Source organism: Lissotriton vulgaris, chromosome 3_2, assembly GCF_964263255.1.
Source record: "Lissotriton vulgaris chromosome 3_2, aLisVul1.2, whole genome shotgun sequence".
In the NCBI taxonomy this organism is placed as follows: Eukaryota; Metazoa; Chordata; class Amphibia; order Caudata; family Salamandridae; genus Lissotriton; species Lissotriton vulgaris.
In genome coordinates this window covers 13,892,856-13,908,629 of record NC_141690.1, presented here as the reverse complement: position 1 = coordinate 13,908,629, position 15,774 = coordinate 13,892,856, and the positions used below count along the sequence as shown (strand labels likewise).

The window sequence follows — 15,774 nt, the reverse complement described above, 5'->3', positions numbered from 1 at the left end:
GGAACAGTCTCACCAGTCGGTCCATGTCGGGCAACACCAACAGCCAGGCACCACCAGAGTTCAACTGCCAGCATCAGAGTGTTCAGAGTCAATTGTGCCGTTCGTCTGCGTCGCACTGGCGGAAGCTGACCGTTTCTTAGACCTGGACCTCCGATGCCGTCCTTTCCGGTTGGTGCGGTCCGTCCGCTCCGGTGACGATCTCTGGGACCCGCCAGGATCCAGCCCCGGCTGGGCATGGGGCCGAAGTCGCACCGTCTCATCGGTCCAACGAAAAACCTCCTCGGGTGTATCGAAGAAGTGTGTCCGGGACTGGTGTACTACCCGCAGGCGGGCCGGGTACAGGAGAGAGTATTGAAGCTTCAGGCCCCGCAACTTAGCCTTGGCGGCCACAAAGGATTGTCGCTGCTGCTGAACCATTTTCGTGTAATCCGGGAAGATCATTATGGCATGATTCTCATATGTAAGCGAGCCCTTGGTCCTCGCCTCCCGCAGTATGGCATCCCGGTCATGATAATTCAGCAGCCGAGCAATGACCGGCCGAGGACGTTCCCCCTCAGGCGGCCGCTGAGTCAGGGCCCTGTGCGCCCGCTCAATCACAAAACACGCCGACAGCGTCCCCTCGGGGACCCAGCTCTCCAGCCAGTGAGTCAGGAAACGTTCCATGCCATCCTTCTCGCACCGCTCCGGAAAGCCAATGAAGCGGAGGTTATTTCTCCGTGCGCGCCCTTCGGCATCCTCCACGCGGGCCGCAAGCGTCTTCTGGACGCACTCCACCTCCGCCATTCGTTTCTTTAGGGCGCCAATGTCTGTTTCGGTCACCGACACTCGAGATTCAGTCTCAGTGATCCTCGCCACTGCGTTCCGGAGGTCCTGGCGAAGCAGTGTAACATCCGCTCCCACCGCCCCTATTTTAGCGTCCAGCATGTCCCGGGATTGGGTAATGGCCGCCAGGATTGCAGCGTTGTCTGGCCCTGATCCGCCACCTCCACCAGACGCCCCGGCGCCACCACTGGGCCCGGCAAACTTGTCCATGGGGCCCTGCTTGGGCGGGCCCCCTCCGCCACCCCTGGTCATGGCCGCTCACGGACACAATGGATCAGCACACTGGACTGGACAGGTAGGTTCCGCAGGCCCGGGGCAGTGAGACCACAACAAGAAGCTCAGGACCACGTTCGGACAGCGGGTCCGGTATCCGCACAGGAGGGGCGGCGGGTCAAGACGACTCCAGCGGCACGACACACAAGGCTCCGGACCAGACCGGTCCCCACGATGCCCACAGGTACCTCCAGGAGCCAGAGGGGGCAGGGCACCTTCAGTAGTATCCTTATGTAGCGGCGCCCCCAGGCTGCAGCAGTGCCCTCATGCGACAGTGGCCCAAGAATACTGCAGTGTCCCCACGTAACGGTGGCCCGGTAATGCAGCAAGGTCCCCACTCACCAGTGGCCACCGGGTGAAGCACTCGGCCAAAGTCTGCGCTGTTGACGCCGCTCGCAGCGGCGCGCCCACTGCCACCTCTCGGCTGTCCCAAAATCAAGGTCCCGGCCCACAGCCAGCCACCAGGCCGCCGATCGCCGTCGGCGCCACAGGGTCCCCGAGGGAATGGAGCCGCCAGAGCCTGGCACCGGAGGAATCAGAGCCACTCACGGACCGACGGCGCCCGCCCGGCACCAACCACGGGCTCAGGGTCCAAGCGCTGCAGGGACGTCCGGGATCCGCACCACAGATGGCACCCACAGCCGCGCTCCGACAGCCGCCGCACGGCGTCACCAAAATCGAGGTCCCCGGCTCGCGGCCAGCCACCAGGCCACACACTGCCGTCGGCGCTTCAGGGTCCCGGCGGAGACAGAATCACGGGATCCCGCCACCGGAAAGGACAGGACACACTCCGGAGTCAGCAAGACTCGCCAGGGATCTTCTGCGGGCTCGGGGGCCAGGATAAATGTCGCAAGGAAGTTCGGGCCGGCGGGAGCTCTGCTAAGCTGCGACCGCCATCGTCGCCCGTCAAGCCACGCCCCCTCTGGTGCAATGTTTTGACAAAAGAAACCATTAGAAATGTCTAATGTCGTTTTATATTTTTTCCTAACTATGTTATTCATTAGGGCTGCACTATGCGAGTTTTGTACTGCAAAAGTTTTGCAACATGTATTAAGATGTCTGTAGTCCAAAACTAGACGATATGAATTGTCTGGCTTGGAGACAGGAAACAAAGGATTGTTCATTTGAGAGGTGCATGTTTCAATCACCCCCTGGTATTCAAGTTGATCTAAGATCTCCCTGACCTGTTTTTTAGCTTCTTGCTTTATGGGATACTGCCGTTGGGCAGTTGTTTCACTTTTTAGCTGTATTTTGTGAGGTGGAGAGTCCTCATCCCATCCTACATGATTTTTATACAATGCAGGTGCCTGGGCTACTGCCCATTTCCTTGCATATGTGTATTTTTTATGAATCGGAATGTGATTCGAGAAGGCAGGCATAATTACCTCTTCGCCACGAGGGCACTCCCTGACAAACTCCGGGGGCCAATCTTTTTCAGCTAACAGAATATCATAGCCTTTTGAGAGCTTATCCCAAAATAGACCCTTAATTTTCCTAGTCTTATCACCCTCCATACGCAATGTTATTTCGTATATTTTATGGGGCTCGCTAAGTCTGGCGTCGGCAGTTTCAACCTGAATGTATTCATTCGTGTCCACTGTCTCCAGATGACTCATCAAGATCTTGCGCGCTATACTGATTTCTGCTGCACTGTCCAACATTGTCAATGCCCACTCCCCGTTTTTCAACTGTGTCCTCAGTATTCTCGGCATGGTTAATTACTCTAATACTGGCTACCTTCTTTTTCTGAAATTGAGATTTCTTATTTTGAGCAGGTTCCTTGTCTTTGGACTTGGTGTGCTCTCCTGGGTCTGACCGTCCTCTTCTTTCCGAATTCTGTGGAAGAGATCGAGAGGGACGTGTATCAATACTTTGATATCTATCAGGTCTTTTTATATTATCCCTATTTCTAAGGTTATATCTTTTCTCAGAGGGCTCCCGTTGGGGAGACTGGCGTTCTCGAGTCGGAGTTCTTTCCCTCCGTCGAGGAGACCTTCCTCTGGACTGGAAAACTTTTTCCTTGGGAGTGGATTGTTTATTTCCATCCCAGCTTTTTTTAGGAGTATTTAAATTATTTTTAATAAATAATTTTTCAGGATTTTCGAGCAGTTGGGGCTTTACTGGTTTTCCACCCAAGCTGTCTCTACCTAATTCTTCATAGCATTTTTCTATGATTTTTGCAAGCTCAACAGGATCTTTTATATCTGTTTCCCTCAACTTCTGGCGAATCGCCACAGATGCTGCTTCTCCCTTTACGTTGGCTAATAATATAGCCGTGACCTGCTTGAAGTCTTTCAGTAATTTCATACCTAGATTTAAAGCGGGCTCTGGACCGAATTCATTTTGAATCTGTTTTAGCACGTCTGGTATTACCGCCATAGACGGAACACCGTGTGTTTTTGTGTAAATGGAAGCAAAGACTGTACCCCAAGTGTCGCAGTCCTCCACGTGTGGTGCGATTCCCATAGGAAGGCAAATGGTCAAGATTCTGTGTTTCTCAATAGGGGTAGTATCAGGAAATACTGCCTCTATTTGAGTGATTTTCTGGGCTAACCAGAAAGGAATTTGTTCCCGTTTTACGGGTGTTTTACCAAGACATGACTGTATGTTCTGTGGTGTAATTTTATTAGTGTTCCCCTGATGAGGGGTCAGCTGGTGTGAATTAACAGCTGGCTGGACTGTTGCAGTCCGTATTACATATTGGACTAATTGCCTATGTATTTTTATTAATGTGTTTAGCTGTGCTAACAGCTCTTCTCTAGACATTTTTGCAATGTCAGGATGTGGTGTGTAGCTGGCTAGAACCGGCCACGTGGCTCCTGGTCTACCTAGTGGACCGAGCCTGGTTATGTGATCATTGTGTTTTAGGGCGCCATTAAACCAGAGCAGGTGCTCTTGAAATTTAAGTGGAATTTCAACCTCCTCGAAAGGGGCGTACTCATCCGGAGGTTCCTCTATTTTGTAATAGTGAAACTCTTGTGTTATAGCGTTTACCGCTGGAAAGTTTATCCATGAATAGAATACCTCTGTCTGCCGATACTCGTGAGCCTCTATCACGAAAATTACTGTACCACCTTGAGGTGGCAGTCCGTTATCTATAAGTTTTAAAGTTATAGATCTTCTTAACTGGACCGGGATGATAATAGCATCCGGGTCTGCTTGTTCGGGACCTTGCTGAGTCGCATCTACTGCGGCCCCAGAGGTTCCGTTTTCTACTGACATTTCAAAAAATGCAGGTTTTTGCAGAGTAGGTCTCCAAGGAGACAAAGATTAGATGCACAATATTTTGGAACACTGTATCCTTCAACGTTGAATAAACCAGAGCTTTACATAGGAATCTCTTCCTACTAAGGTCGGGCGGATTTTAACCTTTCACCCACTCCAGACGTCTATTGGAGTATTTACGGGTGAAAGGGGTGTGAAATATGCACGACTGAGTTACTCTACAAGTCTTACGTTAGTTTATCGCCTTACCAAACGTTGGGCGCCATGTAGTGTAGTTCCTAGTTTCCCACTAGGCCCTGCGCATTGGAATAACATAAACAGTAGTATCGACGTGGAACTGGCTATATTCCAGGCCTCCACTGACTATGCTAAACTTAATTGGGTTGTGTTACCAACTAGCTCAGAGGTCACTGGAAACTTTCTTCTCTGCATAGGAAGTGATCAGCTTCCCTGGCACAGACAAGAAGGGATTCAGTTTTCCAACAACCGTGCAACATGACAACTTTGCTCCTCAGATCAAGAGTCGATCTCTAGGGTCGTGTGAAACAATAGACATAGATTTCACTCAGTCAGTCTGGTGCAGTTTACTTTCACGGTATGTAGAGAATAGAGAGACGGGCGTGTATCAATAAAGGTTAACATTTATTGAACAGTCTTTCTTCTCGTACAAGAGAAATGTATTGCCACAATTGCAATAACTGTTATTATAAAAAGTACGTACAGTAAGATAAGAATTGCGAAATAGAACTGTAAAAGCATTGATATGGTTTCTTAGCCATACAATGGTTTAAAAGTAATAAAACATATATACAGTCATATATACATTAGGCTAACATACTCAACTGGTGCTTCTAACTAAGCCTACCCCAGTGTGCCTGACCTAAGCCTAACACGTGAGAAGGGGGAGTAAGTAAGTAGCTTAAGTTAAGTTGGTTTTGCCAAGGTTTGTTTCAAGAATTCTCTTCTAAGGGTTTAGTCAACACCATACCTCTGAATAGAATGATGGAGGATTGGTATCTCCTTCAGGGGTCTCTCTCGATATCCCAGTCACCTGCGAGGGTAAACTGGAAGCGCCGGGACTGGATTTCTCTGCACGAGAAAGGCAGCGGCTTCTCTCAGCGCGTCGGGAGGAAGGAGGGGTGGCAGCGTCCGCGGGCAGCTGGGCTGGATGTCTTCGCAGAGGACGGCTGCACAGCTCCTCAAGCGTACTGAACCACAGTTCGCGCTGTAGCGGCGATAATGGTAATCAGTAGCTTCACCACCACGGGATAGCAGGCTGCAGCGACAGAGTGCTAGTTTTTACCAACACTGGTCATGCAGGCAGCTGGCATCAGCAACAGTAGCTCTCGCTCAACAGCAGCTAGCTTCGCTCTCACATTGCTTAAGGCAACGTTGGTAATATTTATACCTGACAGGTGCCGGGTTTGACGCAAGTTTGCTGGACATAAGACGTCAATTAAAGATGTCACTAGGAAGTGGCAGCTATCAGTTGCTCATTAGAGTTCTATTACTAATCAAAACATAGCAAGCGGGGATTTCCAGGTTTGCTAAGTTTTTATCTTGTTGAAGAACTCGGAGTGTTATCTAGGAATATCAGATAGTGACTGCTGCTCTGTCATTGCACTAATTGGTCGCAAAGGAAGTAGCAGAGAGTCATGCTGGAATGTGGCTCTGTGGCTCTGCTCGTGTGAGGCCAGAGATGACTTTACAGAAAATCGCACTTGAACGGTTATGCCAATATAGGGAATAAATGGATTTATAGCCGAATAGGGGCATAAGGTCACAGTATCGATCAGGAACCTAGATAAGCACATGACAGAGGATGCCATCTTAGACTACCTCAATCTTAACGACACCCCTGACTCAGACATAGCAAACGTTTGGGAGGCACTAAAAGCCACTTTGAGAGGAGTAATAATAGGCATTCGGGCTCAAGCTAACAAAAAATTAAACAAGGACTTGTCCACTCTGGAGGGTAACATCAAAAAGCTGGAAACCGCCCATATGGCAGATCTCCAGAACTCGATGATTTTAAAAGACCTCACCAAACTCAAATATGAATACAACTCGATACTCAGTAGAAGGGCGGGGGTCTGGGTCAATAAGTTTAAGGCTCTAAGAACATGTGAGGGCAACAAACCTGGAAAGATCTTAGCGTCATATCTAAAACATAAAAATAAGCAATTCAACATCGCCTCAGTTAAAGATAACAACAATGTCATCCAAACAAAGCAGAACCTAATTTTCAATACATTTAAATCCTTTTACCAAGACTTGTACAAAAATAATCTAGACTTTGACTCGGAAGAGTGTAACAGATACCTAACCTCACTGGGTCTTCCTAAACTCAACGATGATGACAAGGTCACACTGAACTCTCCGATTACCCTACAGGAAGTATCAGCGTCCATTAAATCGCTTAAATGTAAGAAAGCGCCGGGCCCTGACGGGTTCTCAGCCAGCTTCTATAAAGAACTCACAAACTCCCTGAGCCCGACTCTCCTAAAACTATTCCAATCCTTTAACGTAACAAAAAGTATTACCAATTCAATGAGTGAAGCTACCATCATAGTCATACCTAAAGATGGTAAAGACCCTCTGCTAACCAAAAACTACAGGCCAATCTCCCTAATTAACTTGGATTGCAAAATTTACGCGAAGATCCTCGCCACACGTCTAAATTTACAGCTCCCTAAGCTAATTAGCACATCACAAGTTGGCTTCATGAAACAGCGCATGTCTAACGATAATACGAGGATCCTCTGTCACGTCATTGAAAAAGCCAAAATACTCACAGCCCCAGCCGTAGCCATTACCCTCGACGCAGAGAAGGCGTTCGACAGAGTCTCCTGGTATTTCCTCAAGAGCTGCATGTCCGCCTTTAACTTGGGAGATTCATTCACTGATCTGGTTATGGCCCTATACCGTTCGCCTTCTGCACGCATTGCTATAAATGGTTCATTGTCGGACCCCTTTCCCTTGGAACAAGGGACAAGACAGGGCTGCCCCCTCTCCCCCTCACTTTTCCTCTTCGCAATGGAACCCCTAATTGCTCATATAAAAAAAAAATGAAAACATCAAAGGTGTAAAATTCGGAGATAAGTGCGTCAAACTTGCCGCCTATGCGGACGATATCCTGATTGTAATGGAATCACCTGAATCTTCCATCACTGCACTAATGACCACCATAGATAACTACTCTACCCATTCAGGATACAAACTCAACCGGGATAAATCTGAGGTCAAACCACTCAATATTTTAACCACCAATGAGGTGCTAGGGGATTCAGGGTTATGTTGGCAACCAGAGTTTGTTAAATACCTAGGTATCGAATTTGGTGACTCCCTCATGGAGACCCTCCATCGAAATGAAAAAATCACTTTAAATAAAATCAAGACCCAACTAGAGGGGTGGTCCCCCCGTTTCATTACTTGGTGGGGCAGGGTGGAGACCATCAAGATGATGATTTCACCTCTAGTTAATTACCTCATGTCTATGCTCCCACTAACCCTCACATCTGACTTCTATGACAAATTAGACATGGCTATCTCAAATTTCCTATGGAAGGGGAAAAGGGCAAGAATCAGCATAAAAAAACTTCGCTTAGACAAATCCGCGGGTGGGGTCAATTTGCCAGACTTTAAAAGATATGAGGCCGCATTCCTAGCCAAACAAGGAGCCCACTGGCTCGCTCCCTCACCTGACTATACTCCTGTGTGGCTAGAAATTGAGGAGGAAATTCTAGACGGTATCTCCCCTAGTGCGGCTCTTTCATCTAACCTAAACAAGCTGACCCACTCTAGATCAATATTTCATAACACAAAATCAGCTCTCCTGAAATTTGATAAAATCCTAGAAAACACCATTTGGGGCTCACGATGGGAATCCCTTTGGGACAACCGTAACATTATGTACAAGGGTAAACCCATGCACAGTGAAACATGGATCAAAAAAGGCATACTGTTCCCATACCAGCTGTACGCGGGGGCAGACCCTATCCCGTTCAGTGACCTACAAACCAAATACGATCTGGCACCAATTGAATTCTATAACTTCCTAAACGTAAAAACGGCTCTGTCCAAAACCAAACTCTCCCCGACAGCACCCTCGCTCCCGTCATACCTTGCCAGACTAAACAGACTAGGACACCAGGTTTCCTTTCTCTATAGACTCAGCCGTCCCCAACAATCTGGCCTTATTGCCCCAATTACACAATTCTGGAATAACCTTTCATCCAGGCCAATCACGGACTCAGACTGGACCAACACATGGATATCTTGCACGAGACACAAAATCAGCCCTACACTGTCACAGACAAAATACTGGCTCTTACATAAGGCCTTCTGGACCCCAGCGCGATTATTTGCACACAACCTCACCCCTGATGCCTTTTGCTGGAATTGCAAACGCGCGGAAGGTGACTTGTCACACATAATCTTAGAATGCGACTGCGTGGCACAATTCTGGGGGAAGATATTTGAATTTATCTCAAAGCTTTTCCACATCTCACCGGTAAAAGAGCTCCCTTACCTAGTTTTCGGGTTCACCCAGGACCCATCCCTTGAAGCAGATGATAGAGCATTACTTGACCTTCTCCTCTCGGCAGCGGTTAAGACAGTCCTCAGCAACTGGAAAAATACCAGCAAGGCCAATTACGCAGGGTGGCTGAACTGGATAATCAGTTTACGTGGAACAGACAATATTGCACTCCTTCAGACACCGTGGCGCCCTCCCACGAGAAAACTATGGTCGACTCTTGATAACTACTTCACATCACATAAGCCACCTTAGAATGGCCCTCACACCGTCCACGATCCACCAACATATGCTCCCCGATTACCTTCATTGCACTATTAATTATCGAAGAAAGTTGTCCTTAAATGATTGAGTAAAATGCTGCTGAATTACAATGTCTGTTGCTAAATTGTTATTGAATAGAAGTTACGGGCTTTACTGTTCTAGGCTAGATGCCAGCCATGTACTTTTGTACTGACATTTACTATGATATATTGCAGCGTACAGTCATTCTGATTTGTAAATGTATGACTCAAATTATGCTAATGGATCTACTTTTTTTTATGTCTATGCTGAAACAACCAATAAAAAAACTTTTGAAATTAAAAAAAAAAGCACTAGTGCATTCTGGGGTAACTACTTGCAGGAGCATTGAATAATAAATGATAAATTAGCACCTCCGTTCTGCTCAATTTATTATTTTTTATTTGGCTTTTTTAAAAACAGTGTGGGTGCCACGGTGCAGATCTGGGGTACCCACACTTGTTCTCCATTTTTATAAGTTGGGGGTGCGGAAGGGAGCCTGAGGCCCCCACAACTCCTAGCAGCTCCACACCAGCACCAATGTCGGGTGCCAAATGGAACCAGCATTAAAAAAAATAAAGTGGGTGTCCCAGTTACTACCCGGGGCACCCACATCACACCAAATCATTGGGGGCTGCGAGGGAAGCCCCAAGGTCCCCACAACACCTGCCAGCACCCCATCAGCACCCATTACAAGTGCCTATGGGAGCTGGACATTTTATGAAAAAGTAAGTGCCCAGGCCCCAACCTGGGGCACCTATATGTGGCCAAATCATTGGGTGCTGCGGGAGAAGCCTCAGGAGCCAGCGTAGTTACTCTTTCCCCACCCAGGCACTACAGTGTCTCAGGCAGCTCTATTGGGCCAAGGGGGATGGATCCTTGGTGGCAATTTCCGAGCCGGGAGGGCAGAACATCGACCAAAATGCATTTGGCCCCAGGGGATGAGGCCCCCAGGGGCTCTTAGAGGCAAGGGAAGAGGAATGCATGCTCCCCTCTGCTAATTAAGTATAGCAACCTGGGCCCTAATTAAGGCCCTGGGGGACAGGGTCCCCAGAGCCTAAAAAAGGCTCAGTGAGGGAAATCTGTGTGCCCCACCTCAATAAAAATTATACCATCGATTTGCCCCCCGCCATCCCACCCGGGTGCGGGGACTACGTTTTAAAGCAAGCCGGAGTCCACTTTTTTATCAGATCAAAGGATCTGCCACAGACCAGCACACCTGAAAAAAAAAACATTTTGCCGGGGAAGGGTGGGGGGGGGGGGGTCTGTGAAACTCCCCATAAGGCGTAGGGGGCAGAGTAGCCCTACTCTACTCTTCTATATGTTTTTAAACTTTCTAGACCACACAAGGGATTTAGGGCCCGATGTAAGTAATCCCAGATTACCGATTCGGTATTTAAGAACTGGCAATCGGGATGTAGGTAATTTTACCGATTTAATTACCAAATCGGTATTTACCGATTCAGTAATTGCCATTCCTTCCTATAGGCCTGGAGGCCCATAGGAATAAATGTCAATTACCGAATCGGTAAATACCGATTCGATAATTGGGGGAAACATTGAAGGGTGGCAGGGTGTCACTTTGACACCCTGTTGCACCCCTCAATTGTGCATGGGTGCCCATGTTGCAGACATACATGCCCTCAGGGCATGTATGTCTGCAACATGGCACTGTTTTAAAAGCAAAAAAAATGCTTTTTAAAGGATTTTCCTTATTTACCACCAAATTCTAGTTGGTGGTAAATAACGAATTCTTAAACCCCTGTAGCACCGATTACAGTGCTACCTACATGTCAAAATACAGATTCAGTAATTTTACCGAATCTGTATTTTACTGAATCGGTAAAATTACCGATTCGGTAAAATTATTGAATCTGTATTTTAACATGCCCCTACATCCCAAACTCCAAATACCGGTCGGAAACGGCCGAAATCGGCCGCTACCGACCGGTATTTGCCTTCCTACATCTGGCACTAAGTCCTCAAATAGCTAACACCACATCTTTTTTATGTTGTTGCAGCTGACACCACATCTATGTTGATGTGGTGGCAGCCAATCAGATTAAATCTTGTGATGTGTTGGCTCCACTGATCCTCCGTGGCATGATTTATACAATTATATTTGAAACTTAATTTCTCATAAAACTACTGAACGTATTTACACTAAATTGCAACAAGCTTACTTTCTGGATCAAGATCTAGCTCTCAAATTTGGTTTTATTCCGTTCAGCCGTTTTCGCTAAAGCGGTGTCTGATTTTTCCTACAATGAATGGGGAAAACGCATTTTTAGACCCCACCCCCTCGTTTTCTCGCCTCTGCTTGATGGATCACCTTAAAACTTTCCAGGAGGGAGCTGAGGCAAATGAACGTTTTGGGGGAAAGTTTTGTGAAGATCCGCCAAGCGACATCAAAATTACAAGCACAATAAAAAATTGAATCATGGTCCTAAGTATAACTACCCAGTGGATGGATGGATGGATACATGTGTGTGTATATATGTATATATATGTATATATATGTATATATATATATATATATATATATATATAAGACAATACGCTGTCTTAGCACTTCCTTTGGACAACACGAATCCCAAATTCAGGCACAGATATTTTATTTTTAGAGCTGCAAAATATATATATATATATATGTATGCAGAAAAGTATCTAAAGAGCAACAAATGGATACGGACAAACTCCTCAGTGAGTAGATCAACAAAAACCTAAAGCGCTACGAGTGACAAACTGTCAAAGCGTTTCAACTGCTTACAGCAGCCTTGATCACGACAGTGTGCGCCATCTTCTGGGTGCATTAAATACTAACATGTGATATAGACATAGAAAAAATCTTCAGGTTAAGATAAAAAGTGTTATAGACATGATACATTCAAATGATGATAAAGGTTAAAAACATAGTATTCACTGACAAAATGTAATCAACATACATTGTTTCATCATCATTTCATTTTAAATGTTTTTTGGACACTACGTAAACATAGTCCCATCATTAAAATGATTCCTACTATATATTTACACTAAACATTTTATCCAATTTCAAAGCAAGTAAAAGATATATAGGTTGCTATACGTTTTGATGAAAAAGATATAAATCATTATTCTAGAATTCTATTTGATTAGGAAGTATATAAGTGTACAAACATTAGGATCTGGCAAGTGCCTAATGTCTGTCTCCGCCTTCTATCTTTTAATCACCTCAATAAAGTGCAAAATTATAAGTATATATATCTCCATCTGATAAAGAACAGGAAGCTAATCCTAAGCTAAGCAATAAAGTACTTGAAATCTTATTACAAATTTCATAAAATAAAAAAGCTGGAATTCAATGCAGTTGGTTACCAGACACAGTCAAACTATATGGATAATCCTACTATTATTAACCAATAGTTAAAATTTAATGTGGAGGTTGAAATTCTCAAAAACACCCATGGGACTAAACTTGTATCTAAGATAACATTCTTAATATCCCTTAAGTATTAAGGCCCAATACTCTGTATAGAAAACACATACTTATCAGTTAATACAGTGCGAAAAATAGATGGACAGACCAATGGGTAATATGCCTCATATTCTTTTTTGCAGCATCGATTAGAGAAGACAGGTGTACAATTCTTCATTTACATTTAGACCCATGGGGTCATTACTTTCCAAATCTAGAATTTACCAAGTTTCTAGTTTGTACAGTTCTTTCTCTCGGTCGCCTCCTCTTTTTCTTTTTGCAACCTGTGGCACACACAGCTGTTATACGATTAACGCATACTCAAATAGAAGACAAGCATACTTAGACTCCAATTTAGATCCTTGGACCAAAAACTGAGTTATCAATATTTAGACTGCTGCATATTCTGCTCTTACAGATTGAAGGTTCCTGTCAAACCTTGTAGATAAAAGAAACTAAGTGCAGCCTCTGGAACATATCCCATGAAATAATAGACCACATTTTATGTATGTGTCCCTTATTACAGGATCTGAGGCATAAGTATTTAAAACAAATCTTTTGCAGAACTGGTGTAAGAACAATTGGAAACACTAAGTTGCTATGTTTTTTGTGGTGTAACAAACAAAATAAAAGGATTAGTTTGACTGATCCGGATGAACTACATGATAATGGAAAACTGCCAAATGTATTAATGAATTGATATAAACGTAAATTATATTTAACACAAACTTATTTTCTTTAAATTATGTAAATTTTTATCACTGCTTTTATCTTATTGTATTGATTTTTAATCTAAATCCCACAATAAAACTATTTACCTACCTACGAATTATAAAACTGTTTACCTATATATGAATCTTTTATTGTGTACGATTGCAATACTGATTCTTCTGTATAGAGCAAATAAAGCATTTTCAATTGACATTAAATGTAATTCCTTTTTATTCTGCCTCCCACAGGGTGCTAACAGCACAACCTACATACAAGACGCTTTCCAGCTACTTCTCCCAGTTATGCAGATTTCACATATCCAGACTAGAAGTTCCATTACGCAGCAATGACATCAAAAGAACAAATGCATTCTGAAATGAGAATATAATTTGGGATCCTTTATGCACCAAGTAGCTTTAGGAGATGCCAAAAATGTTGTCAGCAAGGGGTTGGTTTGCACATATTGAGATAAAACCTTATTATTGACATTGCTTTTATTTGAAGTAGCATACTATTTTTATATATGGTAGTACATTTTTCTATGAGTAGGATAGACAGTGGCTGAAAGGAGAATAGGGTCCAAGCTCAGAACAGTCCTTTACATACCAAAATGTTTGCATACAACAAAAAAGGGCCTTCACTTTTGCATGTTTACAATTTAAGGAAAACTGGTCTCCTCAGTTTTTCCCTCTTCTTCATTCAATGAAGCAGATTATAAAAGAGATTTCATTTGCAAACAGCAGTCATTTTAATAGTTTATGTTTATAATGTTGATTTTTCTAAATATTTGAGAGTTTAGGAGCCACACCAGTAATTTATGTTAGATGAACTTTCTTAATATGCACTTCAACTGATCATCCTGGTATGTGTAATATCTATGGAGGTCTTATTAGATAGAGTGAATTTGTATTATTAATAAGAGGGATTGTGTTATGAAACCACATTAAATATTCAACAAAGTATTCCTGAAAAAATATAATAGAGAAATCATCAATAACAGAATCAAAATTGAAAGTAACAGAGTATGGCATTAAATGTGTTTTCTGACAAAAACTTGTAAATTAAACACTACAGAATTTATACAAATACAAAACATAACTAAATATTGTCCATACCTTAAAACCAATGTCTAGAAAAACACTGTATATATAGAGCGGTACCGATGCTAACCCATGGTTGACTATGTAATACCCTTGATTGTATATGTATAAACCCAAAGTACCTTTTCCTGTTAAATAAAATGTTGCAATTTAGAAAATGTACTTTAATTTCTGTTGATTTTTTAAAAGAGATAAACACTCAGATTTTCATTTTGGATATTTAATCCCATTCTTGGGGTTTATTATTAAATGAATCTTCAAATTAACATCAATACTGAGACTGAGATAATGTATTTTCAATATAGATCTGAACAACAAGTTCTAAGATGTCGTCTTGTGTAGCATAAGAAACTGTCCTCGAAAGTACAGTTTGACAGTTCTTGATCCCATTAACAATGTGATCATGTTCTGTATTAAAAGATTGAGAGATGAATGGGGATAGAGAATTACAGGCATCTCATCACTATTAGTGGGATTAACTAAATGTATTGTGGCAAATTGCATTTGTCAACAGCCAAGGTTTTTGAACTTTTCATAGACCAGCCTTAAATTGCCCTGATGCCAATCTTAAAATGGTTCAAATTTAAGCCAATTTGTGATTGTATGCACTGTGTAATGGAATTATTGCATGTGATGAACTATCCATTCTTCAAGGATTGTTGCGTATCTCTTAAAGGTTAAGATTTTAACTAGTCTATATGGTGTTTCTGAAAGCTCTGCCATCAGTAAGAACTCAAACAAGTGGTGGTCCAACATTGTAAGGCCGGCACTCACTGAGTTCAAACAATCCTTGAAAAGGTATGTTTTGGGACATAAGAAGTTGCTAAGTTTCACCACTCCATACTTAGAAGGGGTTTAGCTACTGGAATATATATATGTATGTGCTTTTGAACAGATTCAGAACCCAGAAAGTAAATTCGATAAAGGGTAATTGTTTTCAAACTTATTTGTGTTCTGTGTATTGTGTTTTAAAGAAATAGAGGTATCTTTGAGTTTGAATTATGTTTTTTCTGTTGTCCTTTTATTTGCCTCCTCTATCTTGCTATTTAATTAATCCAGACGTGTGCATGCCTTTGAACAAATATGGTATTGAAGAAACCCTGCTCCTAACTGCTGTAGGGTTGTTGTCACTTCACAAGGTAACATTATCTTCACAATTTAACATGATCACACATCCATAAATATTACAGGTGATTGCTAATGTAAAACCTTTTGCTTTGGATAGTGTAAATGAAAAGTAGCTCAATTTGGAGATCATGCTGAGATTGTACTGAATATTACTTGAACTGGACAATGTAGAATTCAGACAAGTAATTTGTCAAAATCGCACAATAATAGTGCATTATAGTGGCACACCACTAAGACCA

At 43.5% G+C, this 15,774-nt stretch overlaps 1 protein-coding gene across 1 annotated transcript in view; it reads left to right on the top strand.

Moving 5' to 3' along the window:
- The window catches only part of FAM114A1 (family with sequence similarity 114 member A1), a 226,055-nt gene extending 210,702 nt beyond the window's left edge, over positions 1 to 15,353 (top strand). The window contains exon 14 of the mRNA XM_086963982.1: positions 13,556 to 15,353. Coding sequence (XP_086820108.1) covers positions 13,556 to 13,657 — 102 coding nt within the window. The 3' untranslated portion in view covers positions 13,658 to 15,353. The remainder of the gene's footprint in view (positions 1 to 13,555) is intronic.
- The last annotated feature ends 421 nt before the right edge of the window (positions 15,354 to 15,774 follow it).